The sequence below is a fragment of the Vigna umbellata genome, chromosome 1 (genome assembly GCF_029865625.1).
Source record: "Vigna umbellata cultivar VRB3 chromosome 1, Vumbellata_1.0, whole genome shotgun sequence".
NCBI classification, from domain to species: Eukaryota; Viridiplantae; Streptophyta; class Magnoliopsida; order Fabales; family Fabaceae; genus Vigna; species Vigna umbellata.
This window is the reverse complement of record NC_142165.1, coordinates 97,581,828-97,606,716: the sequence shown is the minus strand read 5'-3', so window position 1 is coordinate 97,606,716 and position 24,889 is coordinate 97,581,828. Positions and strand designations below refer to the sequence as shown.

Below are 24,889 nucleotides of genomic sequence, written 5' to 3'. Positions count from 1 at the left end.
TCCAGTAACATCAAATTCAACTATTTTATAATTTGTATGGCAACACGCTCCCTGTGTTGTGTGTGACACTGTCACTCACTCTGCAAGTAAGGGGCATCTTCATCATCACCATGGGAACGACAACAACTCCCCTTTCGCACACAGTTAGCGTCTTCAACATTCCTCGCTCCGCCACCGCCAAGGACCTTCTCCACTTCCTCGAATCCAAGGTGGGTACTTCTACCGTCTTCGCCCTCGAAATCTTCTCCGACAACGCCAACTGGAAGTCCCGCGGCGCCGGCCGCGTCCAGTTCGAGACCCTCGACGCTAAGTCCCGCGCCCTATCTCTCTCCAACCTTCAACAACTGCTCATCCACTCCCACTTCCTCCGCCTCTCCGATACCTCCGAAGACATCATCTTCCGCCCCCTCCACCGCCTTCAAAATGGTGTCCTCTACGCCGGCATCATGCTCTCCGACCACCGCATGAGCGTTCTCGACTCCTGGGAGGGCGTTGCGGGGTTGGTAGTGGCCCAAAGGAGGAAGCTTGACTTCTTGGTGTGGCATGGTGGCGACTGTTACCGACTCGAGATTTTTTTTGAGGATATTTTGGAGTCTCATGGCTATTGTTTGGGAGAAGAAGCCAAACTCAATGCCATTCTCTTGAAGGTACATTTTCTTCATATTTTATTATGATTGGGTAGCAGCATAAAAAAAACACTTAGGGACTCTATATAAATTGTCTTGTTCAATGACAATAAGCATTTGGGATTTTTGTTTTGTGCGATTCATGAGTTTCTTTTCTTTTATATTTTATTTGACGGTGTTTTCTTTTCCTCTCAGCTTAAATTTGGGCCAAGGATTTACAAGAAAAAGACAGGGCCAGATGTGGCAACCACGTTTAAGAGTGATAGGTACCATTTTTGTAAGGAGGATTCTGAGTTTCTTTGGGTGCGGACGACTGACTTTTCGGCTCTGAAGTCAATTGGGCACTCTACTTCATTTTGTTGGGAAATTGAGGAAGAACATTTGGCTTCGGATGTTTTTACAAGTTTCCCGCTCTACAAGGAAAATATGACAGATTTGGCTCTGGAGGATGGGGAAGAATTCTGTTCTTCCACGGAAGCAGTTCCTCTTGTAAAGTGTGCTTCGCAATCCAAGTTACCTTACGAGGCCCTTTTCCAGTTGAATTCTCTTGTTCATACTCAGAAAATTAGTCTTGCTTCGGTGGATGATGAATTGATTGACCTTTTGGGAGGCTTAGATGAAGAAATTAGAGCTGTGATTTTTCAGAAATTGCACCAGATGGGCTTCACTTGTTATGAGCCTCTTAAATTCGTGAAGACTCAGTTGCATGTGCTGAGTAATAAGAAAAAAAGTCCACCACAATCTTCACAGAAAAGATTGACAGATAATAACATTATGAGCTGTCATAGAGCCTTGATTACCCCAACGAAGATTTATTGCCTTGGTCCTGAGCTTGAAACGTCAAACCATGTGGTAAAGCATTTTGCATCCTATGCTTCAGACTTCATGAGGATTACCTTTGTTGAAGAGAATTGGAATAAGCTTCCAAATTATGCAGTATCGACTGGTGTGCAAAAGGGAATATTTTCAAAGCCTTCTAAAACTGAAATATATAATCGAATATTGACTATTCTTCGAGATGGGATTTTTATTGGATCAAAGAGATTTGAGTTCCTGGCCTTCTCTGCTAGTCAGCTGCGATCAAATTCTGTTTGGTTATTTGCTTCTAATGACAATTTGAAAGCAACAGATATCAGAGAATGGATGGGATGCTTCAACAATATCCGCAGTGTTTCTAAATGTGCAGCGAGGATGGGTCAGTTGTTCAGTTCTTCCATGCAAACTTTTGAAGTGTCCCCTCAAGATGTTGAGATAATTCCAGATATTGAAGTTACCACTGATGGTGTAAGCTATTGTTTCTCAGATGGTATCGGAAAAATTTCCCAATCTTTTGCTAGGCAAGTTGCTCAAAAGCTCAAGTTAGATCATAGTCCTTCAGCATTTCAAATTCGGTTTGGAGGATTTAAAGGTGTCATTACTGTTGATCGCCATTCCTTTAGGAAGTTATCATTGCGCAGAAGCATGCTGAAGTTTGAATCCAAAAATAGGATGCTTTGTGTCACTAAATGGAGCGAGTCAATGCCTTGCTTTCTCAATCGAGAGATTATATCCCTGCTGACTACCTTAGGAGTAAAGGACGAAGTGTTTTTGGCAAGGCAACAGGACCAATTGAATTTGTTGGGAAGGATGTTGACTGATAGTAAGGCAGCTTTGGATGTTTTGGAAAGTTTGAACGGAGCTGATTCAAGGAGCATTTTAGTGAAGATGTTGCATGAATTTAATGAGCCAAACAGTGAGCCTTACCTATCTATGATGCTTAAGGCTTACTATGCATACCAATTATCTGACTTGAAAAGTAGATGCCGAATATTTGTTCCCAAGGGTCGGGTCTTAGTAGGTTGCTTGGATGAAACTGGTATCTTGAATTATGGTCAAGTATTTGTTCGTGTAACGGTGAAAAAAACTACGGAAAACTTTGATGACAACTTAAGGAAAGTGGATGACGATGATAGCACACGTATAGTAGTGGGAAAGGTGGTGGTCACGAAAAATCCTTGTCTTCACCCTGGAGACGTAAGAGTCCTTGATGCTATCTACAATGAAGAATTAGAGGAAAAGGGTTTGAGGGATTGCCTTGTATTTCCACAAAACGGACATAGGTATGTATATAATGAACTAAATTTGAAATCCCATTTGCTTGTAACCCTTTTTTTATTCAGCATGGTATTAACACATTTTTTACATTTATTTATCTTTGGTCCTGTGTGGTGTCATCGACTACCATGAGTCATTTAATCATATGCTAACAAAAGATGTGAACTGCAGGTTGAGAGATACAAGGGGAAAGGGGGATGTTGTTTTTAGCTATGCTATCACTGTCGCACTTATTGTCTATATTCTAGAACTTGCAGCATGTACTCTCGATGTTTTCGTTTCGTTGTGCAAAAACAAAATGTTATTCATATATTTCAATAATTTGGTGTTCTAGTCATCATCAGTTTATTATTGTCTAAGTGCCACTTGGTTTTTGTTTGGGTTCGTTTGGTGTGTATTAGGTTCATTGTCTGAAGGACATTTGGTGGTGATATTAAATTTCTGTTCTTTTGCTGTCTTAGTTATAACAAGTTTTTTAGGCACCTTGGTTCTGCATCAAGAAGCCATTGTTATCTTGGATGTTTATTGCTTCTAATACTTGTTGGTTGCCCTTCAGGCCCCATCCAAATGAATGCTCTGGAGGTGATCTCGATGGAGATTTGTTTTTCGTAAGCTGGGACAAAGATCTAATACCATGTCAAACCGAGGCTCCAATGGACTACACAGGACGTAGTCCTCGTATAATGGATCATAAGGTGACCCTAGAGGTAATTTTCATCAAAGTTATTATTTTTTTCTCGGAAAAGTACACTGATGTGTGTAGAACAACTTCCTCATTTGTTATTTCCTGACTGAGCAGGAAATCCAACAATTTTTCGTGGATTACATGATCAATGATACTTTGGGTGCTATCTCCACCGCGCATCTAGTTCACGCTGACCGTGAACCAGATAAAGCCAAGAGTAGAAAATGTCTGGAGTTAGCAGAGCTTCACTCCATGGCTGTTGATTTTGCAAAGACCGGAGCACCTGCTGCAATGCCAAGAGTTTTGAAACCGAGAGAGTTTCCAGATTTCATGGAGAGGGTGGACAAGCCTATGTACATCTCCAAGGGGGTACTAGGAAAACTTTATCGTGCTATAATTGAGTCTCAACTGCAAATAAAATATAGTTTTGTTTGGTCACAGAAGCTTGCTGAAGAAGCATATGATCGCAGCTTTGAAGTGAATGGTTTTGAGGCATTCCTTGAGACAGCCTCAAGTCAAAAAGAAATGTACGCAGAGAAGATGAGCAGTCTGATGAACTTCTACGGTGCCGAGACTGAGGATGAAATGCTACTTGGTAACTTGCAAAACCGTGCTTCATATTTGCAGCGTGATAACAGGAGATATGGTGATATGAAAGATCGGATTCTGCTCTCAGTGAAGAATCTTCAGTGCGAAGCTAAAGAATGGTTTGAAACTAGTTGCCAACCGCACGAATATCGTCCTATGGCTTCTGCATGGTATCATGTGACCTATCACCCCAGCTATTATTGCCAAGAAAGATCGTGTTTTCTTAGCTTCCCATGGATAGTTGGTGAGATTTTGTTGCAGATAAAGTCTATAAATAAAGCAGTTCAAGGTTGAAGGCTTCCTCTGATGCTGTGTGCATAAGATAACAGGTCTATGCAAACGTGTTGATATAAGGTGCCACCTTGTCCGAGACATTTTGGCAAAGTTATTGTTATATTATTTGACATTATAAATATTTACTAGCTGTACTTGCAAATCTGGTGTCATTGACTTGATGTTTATATGTATATATAGAGCTATCACATGGAGGGTTATTTCTTATTGTATAGCAACAATCTCAATGTACATTTTTTTTAAAATTCTGGATTAGGTAATTCATAATGTGAAAACTTTCTCTGAAGGTTGATCTTTATGCTAAGGAAAAGAGACATTCATTCGTAGTAAATTTTGGATTTGATAACGTGGAACGAAAGTTTGCAATCCATATTAATTTCTGTAATAAAAAAAGGGTTGAGTTGCTGCAAAATCTGAAAAATGTCGTATTCTCTGTGTGCAAAAATTTATAGGATTTAAATTCGTACTCATTGAAGTGAAAGTTGTAAGAGAATTTATCGAATTCTTATGTGCACGCTCGGGCAATAGCTGATTAATATGACCTAACATGCCTTGCGCACTAGTTTGGTATCAATGTGAATTGAAGACAAGCAACGAAAGAGTATCTCATTGTCTTGTCTCAAACAAAATCTCAAATCCTATCCATTATACCACCTATTAGCGGACAAACTTTTTCAGAATTTTACTCTTCCATTATTTAGATTGTATACATAGAAAAATCTACTGTTTGATATTTTTAACATTTATTTAGTTTTTTATTTTACAGAAAGTTATCCGTTTTGATTATTTTTTATTGACAGCTTGTGGGAAATAATTATAATATACGTCTGAAGTAAGTAAGACCTGAACATGGGAAATTGATAATATGATCTTAGGATCCCATGTTCACGAAAACAAATTAATCTTAATCACTTATTACATCGGTACCAAAATAAATGTAGTTTTATTTATATAAGAGTGTCTTACTTTCCAATGAAACATTGAATTTTAAAGTATTTAAAACTAGAAACAGTTCATATAATTTAGAAGACTAATTTGAGGATTTAGTTTTTTTCTTCTCATTAGCTCCTTAATTATTAATAATGTCAATTCATTGCCCAAAAGACCATCAATGGAGCGAGCACCATATTTTTCATGTTTTACTTTTAAATAATTGTTCACATCTATATATTTTTAATAGGTACCGTTCATTTTTATTGTGTTTTAAAAAAAGGTAACGTTCACATTTCTCATTGTATTTAAATTATTTTATTTTTTCTTTATGAAAATTTGTTTAATCTTTAAATTTTAATTTTTAGTGTTTATATTTTTACTTATTTAAGCCTTAGTTAATATAATATTTTAAAATAAAATATAAAATATGATTGTTACTTTGTTTAGAATACAAAGATTGATGTCATTTCTTAGAAATATAAGTATTGAAGTCAATTTTAAATATAACGAAGATTGACGTCATTTCATAAAGATATGAGAAACATTGTAGCCAATCTTAAAAATAGAGGAAATGTGAATATCATTTTATTAAAATATGTAAAAACAATCAGTATTATCGAATATAACCTCACGCAAATAAGTATTTTCTTATATTTTTATGATCAAACTTATTATTTTTGAATTAATAGCTGTAATTATTGTAATGGTGTATAATTACAAATTGGAATTTTAAAATTTTTTAGTTAATCTTTTTTATCAGCATGTTTTATGAATTTATCAAACAAATACGTAATGTAACTTTGCATTCATATTAAAATAAATGCAAATAAAAGCTCCAAGTACAAAACTATAGATAACGCGTCGTAGGTGTTTAAGTTGCTGTACATTAAGAAATTTTAACATTTTTTACGACACTTAAAATTTGTTTACCTCAACGTTTTCTTCTATTGATTTTTATTAAATATTACGAACATGTGTGCTTTGCATTAAAAGTAATAAAAAAGAATTTTATTAATTTAATTTAGTACATTGATAATATTTTTTTAACAAATTAAATGAATTGGTAATATAGATAAAGAAAAAGAAAACGATTTGAGGGCAATTAAGATGTGGTATTATGTAAAAATAAAAGATAAGAAATGTCACAATCTAATTATTGATTGAATAATGTGTTTACAGGGTGTAGGTTGTCATAAGAAAGTATCTTCCACTACTTACAAGAGCATTTCTTCCACCCCACTTTCATTCATCACATTCATGAAAATGACAAATTTTAGGGTTCAAGAACGTCACATACTTCAAACAAATACCCAATCTGTACCTAAGTCTATTCATTGCAATTGCCTATTCAAAAAGCAAACCCCCACCTCATAACAATAATAATAATAATATTCATAATCACTACCAAATGCTATTATCAAGTCAAATCAAAGATGAATTGCTGGATCCTCCACCCACCCACCCAACCCAAGCTCCAACCATAAAAAAAAAAATTGAATTACTTATGATAGAATATGGAAAAAAAATAAAAAAAAGTGTATATACACAGTAATGTGACCATTCCGATTTATATGGGATGTATATACTATATAGGAAAAGAAATAAGAGTAAATAATTGGCGATAGGAAATGAAAAGTGAAAAGTAAGGCGAAGGGGCAGCCTCAGCTACCAACCAAAGGACTCACCGCGTTAACCACGCGTAGTACCGTGCCCACTCCACCACTCACACGAAAACGGCGTCGTCGGTGTCACGGGCCTTGGGGGAAACTGACTTCAAGTTGACGGCGGCGTAGCGCGTGGAGAAATTGCGGAGGGCGGCGTCGTCGTTGAAATCCCCGTTATGGCCCTCGTCGAAGTTGAGGGCGTAACTCATTGGATCATACTGGTACTTGGGCATGCGCTTGGAGGCGCGGTTGCGGTTGAACTTGCGAATGAAGGTCTTCCACCTGGGGCCGGCCACGATCTCGGACCAGTCGCGAAGCTTCTTGAGCGCCCTGAGGCCACGCGACCACCATCGGTCACCGGATGAAGGTGAACTGGAGTGGGACCAGGAGGTGGAGCGGACGCGCTCCCACCATGAGGAACGGCGTCGTGGCCCCAGACAGCAGGAAGGCAATAGCAAGGCGCAGCCGGAGTTGGATCTGTCTTGGGCTTGGGCCGTCGGGGTGGAAATGGATTGAGATTCAAACTCGATGGACATGTCAGCAACTGAGATGAGATTTGGGTTATTCTGAAGAAACGCAAAAAGATGAGTGGGCTCTCCAGATATTAATAGGCTCTCTCTTCATCCTCACTACGCACCATCCACTCACTCACTACCCCTTTTATTATTTTATTTTATTTATCAATTATTAATATTATCCCCATCCCTAGTTTTAGTACAAAATATTCTAATATCACTTTTCTCACTGTTTCCTTTTTCCTATATTTTTTTTTATCTATCTGTCACATCGCATTTGTGTATTTTTATTTTTATAAAAAAGAGATGGTTTTAAAATAATTTTAAGGAGGCGCCCACAGAAAAAGAAGATGATTTTGTAATTGGTCTGACTGCTTGGACTAGTAACACTGAGCTCTTAAAAACAATGTATATCTTATCAACACTTCTCCCCATAAACTATGCACTTTCCCATCAAAATCATAGCTTCTGCCTGGTTCACAAGGTCAAAGTAACTATTTAACAGCAAAATATGTGCAACAAAGAGATGGTCGGAGAGGTCACTCAATTCTCGATTTCAAAGGAAGAACCAACATTGACTTCATTCACTCAAGTCAGCAATTTCATTGTTTTCATTAACAGCAAAATTGCGTTTTTCCTTTTTTCTATTTATATACTTTGTTTCATCATGAAAATTCCACTGCACACCCATCCTATTAAAGACCAAACATCTCAATCATAAAATTTATACGTTTGTGGAAGATCAGAGTTCAATAATCACTACAAAAAGGTCTCGTAATATCTTCATATTTTAAATTATCCATTGCCTATCACAATCCAGACTATAGATTTGGATCATATTTTTATTTCAATCTGAATTTCACAATTATCTAGTTTCTATTTTCTTTTTTCCACTTTAGAAATAGGATACAAACAATCAACTCTCTTTATATTATATTTTCAACAATTATAAAAGCACCTTCATTCAATTCACATGAATACAATTATATGCAAAAGTTATCTTTTTAATCGATTATATTTTAATTGATTAATTCAATCCATTTTTTATCTTTGCATTAAAATGAAATATTATTTTTATCTTCCTATTAATCCATTAACAGTTTTTTTTAAAGCAAATATATGTTTTTTTTAATCAGTTCTTCTTATATTACAAAGAACACGAGAGAGAATGTTTTAAGATATTAACATTTGCAAAAAGTCTTTTTTTTCATTAAAAAAGATTAAGGTCAAATTTTATTGAAAACTCTATTACTAAACATTAGGTAAAATTATAACATCTTTAGAAATTAGATAAATTCTTTTATTGTATTTTCTTTCTATTTATCTCTTCTGTGTTCTTTTCACCTTATTAGTGATAAGTTAGAGTAATTGTGTGTAGCTTTATTCTTTTTTGTAAATCTTGAAAAATTTTCAAATTTTTTACATATCTAGAGTGTAAGTTATGTAAGTGAATTTTATAATTCTAACTTTTGATATTATTAGTGAATATCTAATTAATGTTATTAGATAACTAAATGTAATTTTGTATAAAATTGAAGCAGTATAAAAACTTGTATCTATTATACGTTCTTTCATTAAATTTTTTTGTATGTTGGTGATTGTTACCTTAATTAAACATCATTGATTAAAGAAGTTTTTGAAAATTGTTTTTATTAACTAAAAAAACCAAATTTTACTAAAGAACCAATTCACTCACTCTTAAATAAAGATATAAGCTGAAACCATTTTTAACATTTTAGACTTAGAAACTTTTAACATATTTACACTATACTAAACACATGACGTAAACCTCAAAAGAACAAATTATAAATTAAGTAGCTTGATTAGCTTACTAATATCCATTCTCAAGACTTACTAATTATTATAACATATATTGAAGACCTATAACTATTTTTTCTGATTCTTGACTAGTTCTTTCTGGTACATGACATCCTTAATTATTATTTAATATGTTTTAGAATATAGTTTATGAGATTCTCTCAAAAATTTATAACTAACACGCATGTAAAACTAATGATGTGATATTTTTAGAATTGTGATTTCTTGCTGCTATATCTGTCAAGTATATATTAACTTTATAATCTGTTTTGAATAGCAATGAATACTAATGTGCAACATTCCAATTTTTATTAGTTTTGTCATGCACACTAATCATTATTGAATAAACTTTATATGGGTCTCACTAAATATTAATTGAATTTGTATGAAAATAACACGTGTATGATATGAATTTGGCAACAAACTATTTTGTTTAAAAATGTTATTTTAGAAAATATAGATTAATCCAATTATTTAGATCTGAATTAATGGGCACCCATGCTTTTTCAGATTTTATGTATCCTTCACATTAACTTATTTTCTCGAGCACCCTGTTAGTCATTATTCTTTCGTGTCATTATACAAATTTGTTTAAACTTAAAAAAGTATTTTTAAAATAATCACTTATTTAAGAAGAAGATGGACTTTACTTATTAAAATTTGACAAACACTTAAAAAATACTTTAAAAAAAGAACAAATAAAGTCATCCATTATCAAACTCATCTAATGACAGTTAACAAACCATAGTGGCGAGAACAATTTCAATTTCATGCAACGATTCTAATATGAAGGCATTGTCATCATATAATGTTACATTGGTATTTGAAAATAATCCACATCATTCCAAAAGCCATGAGGATCACACAGTCTTACTTCCCTTCTCCAACATTTAGCAGGTTTTAAGAGAGCTTTAACAAGCTTTAGTTCAACTTACATTAACATTTAAAATGAAAATTGAGGTTCGGCTATAACTACAGGCCTATTTTTAAGTTTATTTCAGTAAGATTCAAAGAGTAACTTACTGAATAATGCCTTATCGTATTCAACGCTTGTGACTTGAACTTTCTTGCATAATCACCTAATTATGTTATTTACCTTAACACACCCCTCAGAAGGTATTATTCAAAGATAAAAGGATAAGTAAGAAACATCGGTTCTGCACCACCTGCAGTTAGGTATCAGCTCCCAGAAAACGAGTTTAAAAACGGTGAAATGAAACAAGCATCAGCTTTTAGTGATAAATTTCACACATTACTCCTCCCAGCTTCATGAGAATTTACCGGATGTAAAAACTAAGGAAGATTTACCCAAAACAGACCAAGGCAATGATTAGGAAAAGAGACAATAACCTGGTTAAAATACTTAAACCAGTAACCCCAACTTTACATCAGAGTAGGTCCTGCAAACATTTCAAGCAACATTTTTGTCTTTCATGATGTAAAGAAAACATAAACATCAACTAAAAGACCAAATAGGTATTCAACTTCAAGGGTATTTCGAGGAAAAAAAGTAGATTGACACTCGAGAAAACTGACTTAAAACACCCTTTATTAGAGGACCAAATTCATGTCTTCACCCTTATCGCAGACCGATTTAATATCCTATGTGTAAGTCAATTTAAGCATTGAGTTTTACAATAACAGCATAAATGATTGACATTTGACCATAGCCAGACGACATGACAATTTCATAACAAAAAAAAAAAAAAAAGCTACATAGCTTGCTTCATAACTCATTCTGTTAGCAAACAAGTAGTTATAGATCACACTAGATTATCATTCGCTGCTTCACAGCATAACTAGTGGTCCAACACTAATAACAGTAACTAGATTGTCTTAAAAAGAAGCTATAAACAACCAACACACAAGTCACTATGAAGTATCTTGAGCAGCAAACACAAACATAAGAAACTTAAAAACTAAACTTAGTTCAAAGAGCCACGGCAGATCCTAGGTCGCCGCCATGAAGGTTCCAGAAGACGTTACCTGCATCATCGGACTTGCCGGTGTCAATAGAAATGGCAGCGAAGATGGCTCGAAATGCGCCGCAAACGACGGCAGGGGCGGAGGAATTGGTTTTGGGCGAGACGCGAACGATCTTTTGCAAACCTAATCGAGTTCCGTCGACGGCGCAAGAAGAATCGACGCTGGTGATTTGGGACAATCGACGGTTAAGCTCTTTAGGAGAAATATCAACGTCTTTAGATAGTAAGTGAAAAGAGACGGAAGTTTCGATGACGGCGGCGCCCAGAATGGCGAAAGCTTTGTTGTTTTCTTCGGAGAAGGAGGCGTGGGTCATGGCGCGACGGAGAAGATCAATGCTCTTAAAGGTGTAGCTGACGCAGAAAAAACAAAAACTTGAGCAATGCTTGAACACAGAAAATGAGAGAAAAGGGAAAGGGTTTACCCGAGTTGTTTTTGGAGGGTTTCGAGAGCGGTTGAAAATGGAGAAGAGAGAAGCTTATGGGACGCTGCGTGTCCCTGCGAAAGGAGAAGTACCAGGGTGAATACGGTGAAGCATCGCATAGTAGAGGATCGCATTTTGGTAAAGAAACTATGGTGAAGACGGTTGCACAAGGACTTTCTACTTCTACTTAATCACAACCAACTTTACTTAGCTAGCAAGGACTTTCATCTTTTTTTCTCTACTAATAAAATAATTCTAAAATGATTTTTCTTTGAAAAATTAATACTTTCTTCATTATTTATAAGAATATATTATTATTATTATATTTATGATATATGTAAATTATTATAAAATGCTTATTAATTAGTTATAAAAAAAAGTTATCAAACTATTATTCATTTAGGTGTGTTCATATGAGGCGATTTGTGGGAGATGATTTGGGGAAAAGTAATTAAATGGATTTGAGAGGATTTGAGAGTAATATTTTTGTTTTTTTAGTGGATTTGTGGATAATTGAGAATGAATTTGGAAGTAAAGTTTGTGAGAATTAGTGTAGGATTTGATTGATGTAACAGATAAAAAAATGTGTTTAATTGGTAAAAATTGAAGATTACCAAAATGTCCCTAATTATTAAAGTAATATAAAATTATAATTGTTAATGTTATATTTAATTTTAAAAATATTTATAAAAAGTTAAAAATTAACATTAATTATTAAAATTAATTTTAATATTGTACAAAAATTATTTTAGTAAAATTAATTTATTTTTAATTTTAAAAATGTTTATAAAGAAAAAAAAATAAATTTAATTATTAAAATTAATTTTAAAAGTTTATAATTTAGTAAAATGAAATAAGAGAACAAAATTGATGAGCATAGAAGGAGACAGATGCTTGCTCTACAGGAGAAAAAACAATAATGATTCAGTAATGAATTATCTATGGTAAGATATCTGAATCGATAGACTGGCAACCCAAGCAATCACCAAGGATAAAATAACGAGCTGTCATATGACTGTTCCCGAACTATCGTTCACCCGCCAAAGCGAGCGATCGTTATATCCCATTTACCGATCGTCTTTTAGCGATCGTCTGTTAAACCCAGTCAAAGATAAAAGTCAACAAATGTTCGGTCAATTTTAGTCAAAACGGTTATAGACAAATGGCCATGACGTCGCAAATCATGGAACCAACTAACCCAATATCAAGTACGACTAAGCGGTTATATTTTCCAAGCAGTTAAGATCTCTAACCAACCGGATTTTCAGGTAAACAGTTTTATCTTACTGCTAGGTTAAATATGAAAAACCATAAGGAAAAAAGGTATGTTTTTTCTGAATTAGAAGAGAGAGAAAAGATTATTTCTTCTATTATTTGAACTGAAAGAGTTTTACGATTTCCCTTTTTTCTGACTTGAGCGTCGGAGTGTCTTCGCAGGTACCCACCCCATTCTCCCTGGAGCGTTCTGAATAGGAAGAAGACGTGAAGATAACGACATTCTAAGAAGAAAGGACGTGACTTTGGATTCGCATCTCGGTCTCAACTATTGTACTGAAACAAATTACATAAACATAAAACTGGACAAAATATCTACAAGTTGAAATGTTAGAAATGAATATATTAAAACACAATACGAAAATGAAAGTCCAATGATGAGATTCACACATTGGAACCGAATAAATGGCTTGAGAGACTTCCTGCATAATGGAGGAACTAGATATAGGGACATTGGAACCGAATACGAGTTCCTTTGCTTTTGTTCAGAAGCTTGGAACCAAATACATGCATTTTTTTAACCGAATATGTGAGTCAAATTTTATTTTTCTTCGTCTTCTTGAGTTTCAAACACTCGAATAACGCTAATATTATCGTGATATTTTACAAACAGGTGAGAACACATATGACATTTCAACTGCAATCAGGATATCTCACAAATCAGTGCAATTCAGTCTTCACAAATCAATCCAAAGAAACAGAAATTAATCAACAATTCATCTACACAAACAATTGTAAATAAGTGAACACGGCCTTATTATTTCCTTTTTATGTAGTCTTCAACACTTTGCTAATCAACTTTATAAAAGTGTTAGAAATTATTAAGATAATTTTTTATAAGATATTAGTCTTATGAAAATAAAAAAATATTTACTATCTTAAAATATATATTTTTACCAATAATTAAATAAAACATGTCTTAACAATTAAAAAAAATCTTAAAAGTAATAAATGACATTAACATAAAAATTGAAGAAGAAAAACTGTAAAAGTGATAAATGACATAACACAAAGAAACTTACGAAAATAAGATTAAAATATTGTAGAATAACTTTGTAATTGATTAGTTGTTATTTGTTAAAATGTATTAAAAAAACTCAATACTTCCTTACTGTTTCCCTTTAATCAAACAAAGAATTAACTTATGTAAGAACAAAGTTAGAACTATATTTGTAATGAGACAGATAGAAAGTGTTTAAAAGATGCATTTATGTCGTTTACCTATTATTATGTGGAAAATGCAAAGCTACTCCTCGCAAAATAATGTTTTTTATTAAAAATCAAAAGAAATATTTAAGATGTTATGAAACGATTTCACCAATGTTTTATTATCATAAAAGGTTCAGTGGTTAATAAAATTTCAACTAATAAACATACATTAAGTGGTTAAAAATTCAATAGATATATTTATTTTCATAGAAAAATAGTAAATATGTTATTTATCTAATTTTCAATAAATTAGATGTCTAAAAACATATTAAATGAAGTGAATCCATATATTTAATTAGAAAACATATTTGCATTGTTTTTCTCATTAGACAATCAAAATAGTACAAAATTATTAAAATAATAATAATAATTAATATCTTAAAAACAAGTGTTAAAAGATGTATTATTTAGCAATTATTTTCTCTTAAAAAGACAATTTTCTATGTATAATGTATCACTCTTGATATGATAGTTTAAATGATGGTGCATGTAATATTCTAAAATTTTCTTATTTTTAACCAAAAACAAAATAAGGTCTTTATAAAAATTGAAACTAAGCTTTCTAGTATATGCTTTAGCTCCATTATTTTCTAGCACATGCTTACCCTTTGACATTTTCTTAAACTCACACCATAAAGATGATTATTGAAAAAAAAAACAAGTGAAAAACCTTTCCATGACTCGACATTTGTACTAGATTGTAAAGAGTTGGTCAAATATGAGTTTTTGATGTGATTGAGAAATATGTTATACTATTGTGTGATTAATCTTGTATGTTATATTTGATCTTACCATATGTAATTGTTTTACAATTAGTTTATCATTTTTATATGTTTCTTGGTTGTGTTGTTCTATGTGTTCTTTTCTTATGAAGATGATAATCTGGAGGATGCGAGAGTTTAAGGAGGTGACGATTAAACAAACTTTAGGCGACAAGGGTTCCCGATGTTTAGTAGATATAATATTTTATTTTCTTTGGTTTTTTGGAGACACTATTTTGTAAAAGGTTCTGATATTTGTACTTGTTGAATATAAAGTTAGTTTTATAAATGGTTTATATTTTTTTTTTCAACATGTTAACAAATCTATCTTATTGACTGTGTGATGTTTCTATTATGATTTCAATATTGTTTGTGGATGTTACAAATTCTATTTAAGTTAAACTTAATTTTTCTCTAGTTGTACCGTGTAATACCTTTTCAATATTTTTTTCTCTTTTAAATTTGTTTATCTATATGTATTTCTATTTAACAAATTTAACATTAGTTTTGTAATATACTTATTTTATATAAAATCACATTACGTAATATATTTATATTTTATTCTAACAACTATAGATAGATACGTATTTGAGTTTAATATAATATATAATTAAAAAATTTAATTATATATTTTAATCATACAACAAAATTGTTTACCACACGGTATTAAATAATCGTTGTATCAATTTTATAATTTAAATATACAAATTCATATTCAAATATTATTATTATTTGTGTTATTATTATTAGTATCGGTATTGTTATTATTTTTATTATTAAGTACTATTATTAGTATAATCCATTTAGTATTGATATTATTAATGGTACTTTCTATAATCTATTACATTACCTTAGAAAAATCAATGTTAAAATATTATTTATTTTTAATTAATGTCATAGAAAAATAAATACCTGTAATTAATTATTAATTTTTTTGTTATCAAACTCTATTTAATTATATATTTATGATTATATAATTATAACACTTAAATTTAATTATATAAATAAACTATTTTTTAAATATAATAATAATAAATTAATTTTCTTAACATAAATTAAAAAAAAACGAGTCTAACACTAGTTGTTATGATAGTGAATTAAAAGATAAAAAAGAAAAGTGTAAAAATACTTCATGGTCATTTAAAGATAGAATCTAATACATGAGAAGAAAAAATTAATTTCTTTTCAGAAACTTAAACTAAAATTTTGATGATTTATAAGATATTTAATTTAAAAAGATTTGGTTAGATATTTAAAATAAAATAATAACAGAATGGTAGTTAAAAGTTATTTAAAGTTAAATTATTTGAAAATGTTTGTATTATAAACAGAGACCTAGGTGGTTGGACTAATTGAGAAGCTTTGATGGTGTGGCTGATGTGGAAGCTGCAGGGTAAAAGTGGCAAAAAAAGAAACGGTATCAGTATCCAACATAACTAACAAAATGGGATTAGATTACTTATTGAAGCGGTTAGTTTTGTGGAATAACCAAAACCTGAACTAACAAAGTAAAACTAGGTTGCAATGCCAGGCCCTGGCCCTCACCTCATGTATGCCATGGCCTCTGCTTTAGCTCTCACTACCATCACCAATGGAAGGTTTAGTCCTCACCACACACTTACCTACACAGTAAACGCCTTCTTTGGCCCTGATATTGGTTCTTTCTCAGAGTGGCTTGCTTCACTTTCTGATGGCCCTGCTCAGTCTCTGGGATCCGCTCTTGCAAATCTCATCCATCATCCTTTCTACTACATACTTATTTTGGGTCTTCCTCTCTCTTTTCTCTATTCTCGGATATCCACCTATCTTCTTCGCACACACCTTCTTGATTCCGTCTCCAGGGTCAGTCTCACTCCTTTTCTTTCCTCCTTCTTCAAAATTCATCATTTTCTACTTTATTAACCTCCGATTGCAGGTCCCCCTTACCAGGATGCAATGTTTTTTCTTGATATCTGCTGGCTCTTTTACCCACTTCTTTCTTGATCATCTGTTTGAGGTAACATGTCGGCACCTTTTATGTTGCCGGCCTTTTTGTGTTTGCTTTCCTACATCTCTGGTTTTCTATTATCTAATAAATTGGTAAGTTAACCCAAAAGCTTTAGTTCAAGCGGTATCAAGTCTTTAAGGATATTACTACGTCTTATACATCTTATGAAATCCATCCATCTTGCATAATCAGTGACTAGGGATGACTGAATCAGCGTCTCATGTTTTTGTTTCTTCTATGTGAAAAGGAATCGTTGTCTAAAGGGTTAGTGCTTGTTTATTGTATAAATATGATACATCCATTTTCCCTTTGATTTTTATGTTTTTGTAGTTGTGATGGTTTGTTTGAGCTTTTAGGTTCAAATTGTATAAAATCAAATGGGTTACATCAGTCATTCACAGACTCTTTAGATGCATTTGATGGAGATGAATTTAAGTGCATATTAACTCTGACTCTTTATCGTCTGTTTTTTACTACAATAGGTCCATGAGATTTATCATGAAACTTAAACAGATGAACTGCAAAATGTGGGAAAAATAAATAAAAGTTTTCCATCACATGTTAGACAATGTGGAATATAAATTCAATAACAAAGTGTATATTTATGTGTGTATATATATGTATCAGTTTTTCTTTTCTATCTCTCTTATTTCTAATAAGGTAAGCTTTCAATCAAGTCTTTAAACACTAAATTTTGTAATCAATCACACAAGGATGAATAATGTTTGGAATTCAATTACTTTCGCTTTAAATTATTAATATGGACATTTAAAGTAAAGAAACTAGATTTTCAGATTATAAATCCATAAAGAGCCTAACATCCCTCACGCTCTGCCGGTGTGGGATCATTGTGCACTTACCCTGATTGATACCAAATGATAACGAACAAACCTCAGTTCAACTCAAACAATGGAAACGCTGAGGAATTTGTTGAAATATCATTTAAGTAGGACTAAGGGTAATTTAAGATTAATATAAAAGTATAATATACAAGTTAATTACATTTCTTTGAATTACACCTTTCTGCTCTCCCACGGTAGAAGTAACCCCTAATTAGTCTTTGAAAGTGTATGAATTATACATTTCAATACCTGAGATATTATAAACTCTTGAACAGACCTGGACTTTACATTTTAGCCTTTTTCGGTACAAAATTGCTATAGATATTAAATATGTATAAATGATTTAAATTAATTGCCTTGAACTAACTTAGGGACTAACAAAGATTTTAAAATCTTTATATTAGATATGTTAAAAAGTGAACTATAACTCTAATTTAATCCCACAAAATCAGTTTGTAAAAATAGGTTTTAATACACATATATATTCTAAATTGATTTTATCTCTAGTCAATGTAGTTTTTTCAACACTCCTCACACATGATGTATATAAATTTCATGCGTGAGACTAGATATTAATGAGTGGTCCAATAGCGAGTAGAATGATATGGCTAATAAATAACAAATTTCATTGGAGAGATTCTAAACTATACGAAGAATTGGACTTTATATCTAACTAAATGTCTTATCTATTTAGTCTAAATTCTAAAAGGGTAATTTGAAAGTTTTGATTCCCGTGGCTGACTCTACTGAACTACTATTTGTCTTTTCTATTTATGATAGCATTTACAAATATAACGGTGTTAGCTATTTTTTTATATGGAAACAAAGGCAAACCTGGAATTGAGCTGAATTTGACAGTACTGCAAATTATGTAATGGTGTGCATAGAAAAGAAAAATGCTGCAATTTGACATAATTTGTCCTGAACCATTACTCTTGTACTACAATTGATTGACAAACATATATTATCTCCCAAATCATTCAGGAGAATGGGAAAACAACCACGTACACTTGGATTTTGAGCACGGGCTGGTGGCAAAGCAGAGCACCAGTCACCCCAGATGCTGTTCTTGTAGTTGGCTTCTTATGTGCTTGCTTAATCATCGGCTTTTTTTACATCAACAGGTTTCTAGTTTTTGCTACTTAGAACGTTAATCATCAACGTATATCATAAACACACAATGGTTTTAACTTTTGCTCTCCTAAATTTCCATGCAGAGCAAGTTCTTCAAACTCCATAAAGAAAAAGTCATATCAGTCGATGCTACTTATGATATGCATAGCTTTGTTGTACTGTTTTTGGTGTGCAGTCCAGATATACTGGATCAGTCCGCGTCGTCCAGCAGTTGGTGAAGAGGCTGATCTTGGTGTTCTTGTGTTTTTAGCTCTATACTTTTTCCTACCTTACGGTTTGTGCATAATGTCTATGTCCCCAAAAGATCCTGATACAAATCAAATTCCCCTTTAACAGTATTTATAGTACAATCAATCACCAGCAATATGTAAAATTCCCCATTCATTCCTTGTTTGGATCAGGATTCTTTTGACCCTGCGGTTTTTATTCCACTTACTTGTATAGAGTGTTCATTGTTATCTGTATCTTATTCCACTCTTCAACATGAACCTGTTGCAAAGTGATGGAATGTACAAGTTCCATTTTTTATTACTCTCATTATGAGTGATTCAGCTGTTCGAATAAAGGTTCTTGAAGGTGTTAACGTTAAATTTGTTTGGATGATTAAGAAATTCTACAATAAATATATACACACACACTACACAAAGTCATGTTGACAGCTTTTTCGTGTTTAATCTGTATTCATGTTAAAATGAAGCAAATGTGGTTTTCTATATGGAACATGTTATGATAGGAAGTACAGGTTAAAAATCTAACTCAATTTAAAAGATGGGAATTTATATATTATCATTTGATTTTAACTTTAGTACGTAAGTAAAACACAAAAATAATTAGTTCAGGCAGTTTCTAGTCTTAATTAAGTTGCTTCCTACTCCAATAAACTCCTCTCTCCATAAGTATTGTTCAAACCGGAACAATTTTCTTTGTCAATTATTTAATAATTATAGTGTTGTCAAAATGAGTTATAATTTATGAGTCAATCCAACCCGACTCACCACGGGTTTGAGGTGAGTTGGGTTTGAAAAAATGTAATTGTTTTATGTGGGCTAGTTTTCAACTCGGCTCATTTAGAACTCGGCTCACCGGGTTGAACTGTGGTGAGTCGGGTTGGCTCACCAACCCACCTAATTTAATTTAATTATTTATTATTTTGTGTTTCAATATTATTAGTTAGCATTTTTTTTTATTATATTGTAGACGATGATAAAGAAGATGTTTCAAGAAATAAAAATTCAAGACTCTAATATTATAATGGGAGTGATACAAAAATTATCAATATTAAAAACTTAGTTGTTCTTTTGGATTATAGATACTTTTTTATTTATTTTGAATTGTCTTTGGAGTTTAAAATCATTTTAGTGTAACATTTATTTAGATGAATTAAAAAAAATTGTAATTTTTTTATTTAAAAAAAACTTATAATTAAATGAGCTAGCGAGTCAATCTGGTTAACCCACTAACACGTGATGGGTCGGGTCATGTTCAAATTTTTTCAACTCGCTAATAATTAGGCCGGATTGGATTAAGTGATCAACCCGTGATGAGCCAGACTGGATTACCCGTTTTGACAACTCTATATTTAGTCTTGTTTAAATTACCAAAGTACCATGTTTTTACATTTATAACTATTCTTTTTTTTCTAGACATTTTTATTTTCTTTTTTTATTGTTTTGATTTATTTTATATTCATAAAATTAAATTTACTCATATCACTTTTTATTTTATCATAATTTTATATTGTTATGTTTAAATAGTGTATTATTAATAATATTGAATCAAATAATTTTTATGTTTTACATTTAAATATTTATACTTTTTTTAATATTTTTATTTATTATCTTTTTTTCATCGTAAAATCTTATGTCTCCAATTAGAAACAATCAACAATACACGCTCAGTTAAAAAATATAAAAAATGAAAATTGAGTATATAATATACAGAAACAATTGTAACTGACACTCAATTGAAAATAAAATAAAAATTACGAGTAAGTTAATATTGAAAATAATGAAACTCTTTACATTCTTTCACCTATTTTTATATATTTCTCAATTTTTTATTTTGATTTTCATTTCTCGGTTGTTAAATCAAACATTATTAATTTCTACTTTATCTCTTCTCGCATTCCAATCTACGAACTTATTTACATTTTATCTGTTTTTACTCATGACTGTAGATCTGATACTTCTACGCGTAGCTCAAAAGTTAAACTTTATACATTCTTCAAAGATTGGTTTCAATTTTGCCTCACTTGTTCAGAGGGTTCTTTCTTATCCATTCCCCCATTAACAAATGTCATTGTGCGACTTTTTAGCGGGTGGTGGTAGATGAATGTAGAGGATTAGTACAATTGACGGATAGATTCTTTGTTTTACATTTGAGTTTTGAATTCAGTTGTCTTTTTAGTGTTTTCATTACCGGACACTATGACCAGTGGCGGAGTTGCGAAGAAGCCTGTGACACTGACGGTGGTTTGTTGTTGCTTTTGGTGGAGGCTATAGAGTTCTGTTCAAGCATCAAACTACGTGATATTTGGTAGCGTGGGACTCGGCACAACTTGTCGCTAGAATCATAAATATCTAAGTTGAAGTAAGTGCATGAGTTGCATTATTCATCAATTGTATTTCTATGATTGGAATCAGGAGTAATAATTAAGAAATAAGATGGCGGCAAGTTATCAACTTCTCATTTTTATAAACTTTATGGTAGTTTTGCATGTGAAACCTACATAGTAGAAAGGGTTAACAACAATTCCTTATTTTTACTTTTGAGATTTTTATCAATATCTTTTTGGATCAACATCCTTGTCCACAAAAGAAGGAAGACAGAATGCAGCAGAATGGATCTGTCGTAAGAAAAATAAAAGGCCAAAGAGGAGTTAATTCTTAACTTGGAAAGAAAGAGAAAAAAAGCAAAGGAAATTGAACTGAAACCGTTTCAATGGACTACCTCTGAGTTATAGAACTTAGGAGGTCCCTTTGCGACCCCATTTTGCTTCGTGTTCAATGGATTTATTGGGTGTTTGAAGTTGACTGGGGGACCCTCTGTGGAGCAAAGCATGAACCCAATCACCCCACTGTGAAACAAAAACAAATAAATAAACACTTCTCACCAAAAGCTTCTCTTATAATATTATCAGAGATGTAAATATGTAGTTATATAAGAAATGCCTTGCATATGTAGGAACTGTGGTCCAAGCATAGTTAACCGAGCCTTTGAATACATTCTTGCATTTTGCTATGGTATCTGCAACTACGAAGTTCTTATGCCACAAGCTGTCTGCTGGAGCAGACAACACTCCACCAGGTCGAAGAGCCTTTGCTACTGAATCTAAGAAGCAGTTATCAGCAAGAACTTCCGCTATAGGTCCTGCATCACATTGCGTTCCTTCAAGCCTTTAAACTACTTTCTGTTTGTTTTTAAGGTAACAAAGTCTATGTTCTTTCTCACTTCAGCTCCAATTTTAAGTAAAAGAATTGAATGAAAGAAAGGTTTTTTACCCATTGGTTGAAAAGCATCCAATATAATGACATCGTACGTGCCCTCAGGAACAGAATTGATGAATGCAATTCCTGCATATGTTTGTTACAAAATTCGTACAAGTATATTGAGTAATGTAGCTCATACAGCAATTTCTGTTGTTTCTGTTTCTCCCCAAGCAACTATCTTATTACACTTTTCTCTTCTCTCTTTTCCTGTTTTTCTTCCGTGTGCAGAAATTATTACGACATTTGTTCTATAAATAACAACATATATCATGTTTGTTCTGTAAGATTAAAACAAGTGGTTTAATTTTTACCATCTCTGATGTGAACATGCACTCGGGGATCCTCGTAACCAACGGCTATATCTGGGAAAAACTTCTTATAAACCTATATAGGGTATAATAAAAAAGCATCAGAAATTAGCACGGTTGTAAGAATATTCAACAGAAGCAATGTCTTTGAGAGGGGTGTTTTTTATTTGTAGTTCATTTCAGTGAAAGTTCATTCAGAGTGGATCCAAGGAATGTTAAGAAGACTTACGTCAATCACCATTTTGTCTATTTCACATATATCAATGTGTTCGACAGATGAATGACGTGATATTTCCCTAAGAATTCCACCATCTCCCCCTCCAACTAGCAGTACCTGTAATGTTCATCAACCCTTGTTTAACAAATTTGGTAATCACATCACGTTTTCCATTACACAGGCTTGAGGGATATTGAGTAATTGAAAGTTGATTTAAAAAGCAATAGTGAATGAAGAACAGAAAACCTTCTTTGGATTTGGAACGGAACAGAGTGCAAGGTGAGTGAGCATCTCTTGGTAAGCAAATTCGTCATTCTCTGTCAACTGGATATACCCATCCAGAATTGCAACCTTGCCATGCCTGGATGACTACACAATTCACAACATCCCGTCAGTATTTTATTTTGTTCATAAGAAATACAGAAAAGTATGTTAAAGAAATTTGCACATGCATCAGTGTGATGATATGGTAACCCCTACACTGTAGAGATGAGAAAAAAATGGATTACGAAAAGTTGCATTAAAATCAAATAGTAACAAAGTTATAAAAAAAACAAATCGAATGATTATAAAGTATGGGACATGCTCACAAAGAATAGGTACCTCAAATACAAGAAGCTCTTGGAATTCTGATTTCCCTTGGAATATGATTTTCTCCATTTTATATATGTGTGCTTCTCCTGTACAGTTGTTGGTGTGGTTAATAGTTGAAAATGTTGCTAGTACAGATAGTAATGCCTCATTCTTGCTACACTTTTTACACAGTTCCTTCTTTTATAAAAAGTACCAAAAAATCATTCCAACACTTTTTATATTATTGTAAAAATTTGAAAACGACATGTCAGCATAGATACAAACACAAATCAATAATACATTTTTTCTGGTTTTGAAACTTATTTATACCTTTTAAACAACTTCACAAAATTAAGAAACTCAGTAAATTTTTTATCAATATGTGTGTTCTTTTAATATTATTAAGATACCATTTTTTACTTCTTTCCTCTCAGGAAACTACTTGTGCCAATTGATAGGTGTGACAAAGGCCCACTGAAAACTCAAAAAGTTAAACACCAAATTTAGAGCATTGACCAAAAAAAGGCAGCGAATTAAAATCTAGAATAAAGCATATATGAAATTATATGATATGATATATAAATAAATGAGTGAAGTAATTGAATTTGAAGGGTCATTAGAGATAGTAGGAAAGAAACAGTACCTGGCCAAGATACGTCAGCATACCACCCAGGAAGCGTAGGAGATGTGTCTTTAGGTGCTACATTACACTCCTTCTTTCCATTATTAGGTTCTGGTGTTACAACGTTTTCATCATCGAAATTCTTAACCTGAAGTTGTGTTTTGGTCGGATATTGACAGACAACGCTAGATGCCATGGGACTTTGCTTTCTATCTAAACTTGTTAGCTTCCCCTTTCAGTTTGGTATTCAATTCTATATTTTTATTTTCTCTGCCTTATAAAGTTTATGCAATATTCGTAGGGAAAACAAAGAAGGGAAAAGAGAGTGAATGTTCTAATGCGTTTCCTAGCCTTCACCTGGTTTAATATATATAGGTGGAAAACTATGGTGGATATGAAATCAAAAAGTGGGACATGTCATAACTAAAGGTATATACTTTTAAAACCATACTAAATTATGAAAATGTTTAATAAGTTTTTAATTTATTGATTAATATCTCTAATGGTATAAATTGAAAAAGAATATTACTCCAATCATAATTAATAATTAAAATTTAATTAGTAAGTATTTATTATTTAGCATGTTTATAGTCCTTTTGTTTTTATTTTAATCAATTTTTTTTAAAAAACATGCTGGCGAATTGGCTGAAAATACTAACTCACTCAACTAAATTGATAATATAGTGCTGATGAGTGTATAAAATATTTCATTGGCCATACCTGTTTAATCTCTTATTTACACTTATGTATATATTATATATGTAATGGGTATTCTTAACTTATATTATGATTTATGATGATAATATAGGTTATTAATTAAATTAGAATAATGATCATAAATCAAATAGT

At 32.4% G+C, this 24,889-nt stretch overlaps 5 protein-coding genes across 5 annotated transcripts; 2 read left to right on the top strand and 3 right to left on the bottom strand.

Moving 5' to 3' along the window:
* On the top strand, positions 1-4,494 carry LOC124839469 (RNA-dependent RNA polymerase 2-like). Its single transcript, XM_088104998.1, has 4 exons — positions 1-647; positions 822-2,725; positions 3,277-3,427; positions 3,520-4,494. Exons 1-4 carry the CDS (start codon positions 111-113, stop codon positions 4,285-4,287), a joined length of 3,360 nt encoding a protein of 1,119 aa, XP_087961124.1. The 5' UTR covers positions 1-110; the 3' UTR covers positions 4,288-4,494.
* A 2,207-nt stretch (positions 4,495-6,701) lies between these two features.
* LOC124839468 (uncharacterized) lies at positions 6,702-7,595 on the bottom strand. The gene has a single exon (XM_047315288.2). The coding sequence runs from the start codon at positions 7,418-7,420 to the stop codon at positions 6,944-6,946; it is 477 nt and encodes a 158-aa protein (XP_047171244.1). The 5' UTR covers positions 7,421-7,595; the 3' UTR covers positions 6,702-6,943.
* A 3,323-nt stretch (positions 7,596-10,918) lies between these two features.
* LOC124839471 (protein NUCLEAR FUSION DEFECTIVE 2) lies at positions 10,919-11,794 on the bottom strand. The gene is made up of 2 exons (XM_047315291.2): positions 11,625-11,794; positions 10,919-11,553 (listed from the first exon to the last, which is right to left on the bottom strand). The coding sequence occupies exons 1-2, from the start codon at positions 11,756-11,758 to the stop codon at positions 11,148-11,150; spliced, it is 540 nt and encodes a 179-aa protein (XP_047171247.2). The 5' UTR covers positions 11,759-11,794; the 3' UTR covers positions 10,919-11,147.
* A 4,546-nt stretch (positions 11,795-16,340) lies between these two features.
* Positions 16,341-19,369, top strand: LOC124839475 (uncharacterized). The gene is made up of 4 exons (XM_047315294.2): positions 16,341-16,711; positions 16,785-16,865; positions 18,683-18,822; positions 18,916-19,369. The coding sequence occupies exons 1-4, from the start codon at positions 16,394-16,396 to the stop codon at positions 19,163-19,165; spliced, it is 789 nt and encodes a 262-aa protein (XP_047171250.1). The 5' UTR covers positions 16,341-16,393; the 3' UTR covers positions 19,166-19,369.
* A 2,135-nt stretch (positions 19,370-21,504) lies between these two features.
* Positions 21,505-24,236, bottom strand: LOC124839474 (spermidine synthase-like). Its single transcript, XM_047315293.2, has 9 exons — positions 24,062-24,236; positions 23,449-23,525; positions 23,092-23,214; positions 22,858-22,962; positions 22,632-22,704; positions 22,333-22,404; positions 22,003-22,201; positions 21,782-21,908; positions 21,505-21,677 (listed from the first exon to the last, which is right to left on the bottom strand). The coding sequence occupies exons 1-9, from the start codon at positions 24,234-24,236 to the stop codon at positions 21,612-21,614; spliced, it is 1,017 nt and encodes a 338-aa protein (XP_047171249.2). The 3' UTR covers positions 21,505-21,611.
* Positions 24,237-24,889: the final 653 nt, after the last annotated feature.

Bases quoted from the DNA above. Each gene is read 5' to 3' on its own strand.
- LOC124839474 (XM_047315293.2), bottom strand. From the start codon at position 24,236: ATGGCATCTAGCGTTGTCTGTCAATATCCGACCAAAACACAACTTCAG. The intron at 23,215-23,448 runs GTACCTATTCTT...TGAATTGTGTAG, and splicing joins AAGAGCTTCTTGTATTTGAG to TCATCCAGGCATGGCAAGGT. The intron at 22,963-23,091 runs GTTTTCTGTTCT...TGAACATTACAG, and splicing joins CCGTTCCAAATCCAAAGAAG to GTACTGCTAGTTGGAGGGGG.
- LOC124839469 (XM_088104998.1), top strand. From the start codon at position 111: ATGGGAACGACAACAACTCCCCTTTCGCACACAGTTAGCGTCTTCAAC. The intron at 2,726-3,276 runs GTATGTATATAA...GTTGCCCTTCAG, and splicing joins TTTCCACAAAACGGACATAG to GCCCCATCCAAATGAATGCT. The intron at 3,428-3,519 runs GTAATTTTCATC...CTGACTGAGCAG, and splicing joins ATCATAAGGTGACCCTAGAG to GAAATCCAACAATTTTTCGT.
- LOC124839468 (XM_047315288.2), bottom strand. From the start codon at position 7,420: ATGTCCATCGAGTTTGAATCTCAATCCATTTCCACCCCGACGGCCCAA.
- LOC124839471 (XM_047315291.2), bottom strand. From the start codon at position 11,758: ATGCGATCCTCTACTATGCGATGCTTCACCGTATTCACCCTGGTACTT. The intron at 11,554-11,624 runs GTAAACCCTTTC...TTTCTGCGTCAG, and splicing joins ACCCTCCAAAAACAACTCGG to CTACACCTTTAAGAGCATTG.
- LOC124839475 (XM_047315294.2), top strand. From the start codon at position 16,394: ATGCCAGGCCCTGGCCCTCACCTCATGTATGCCATGGCCTCTGCTTTA. The intron at 16,712-16,784 runs GTCAGTCTCACT...CTCCGATTGCAG, and splicing joins TTCTTGATTCCGTCTCCAGG to GTCCCCCTTACCAGGATGCA. The intron at 16,866-18,682 runs GTAACATGTCGG...CAAATCATTCAG, and splicing joins TTCTTGATCATCTGTTTGAG to GAGAATGGGAAAACAACCAC.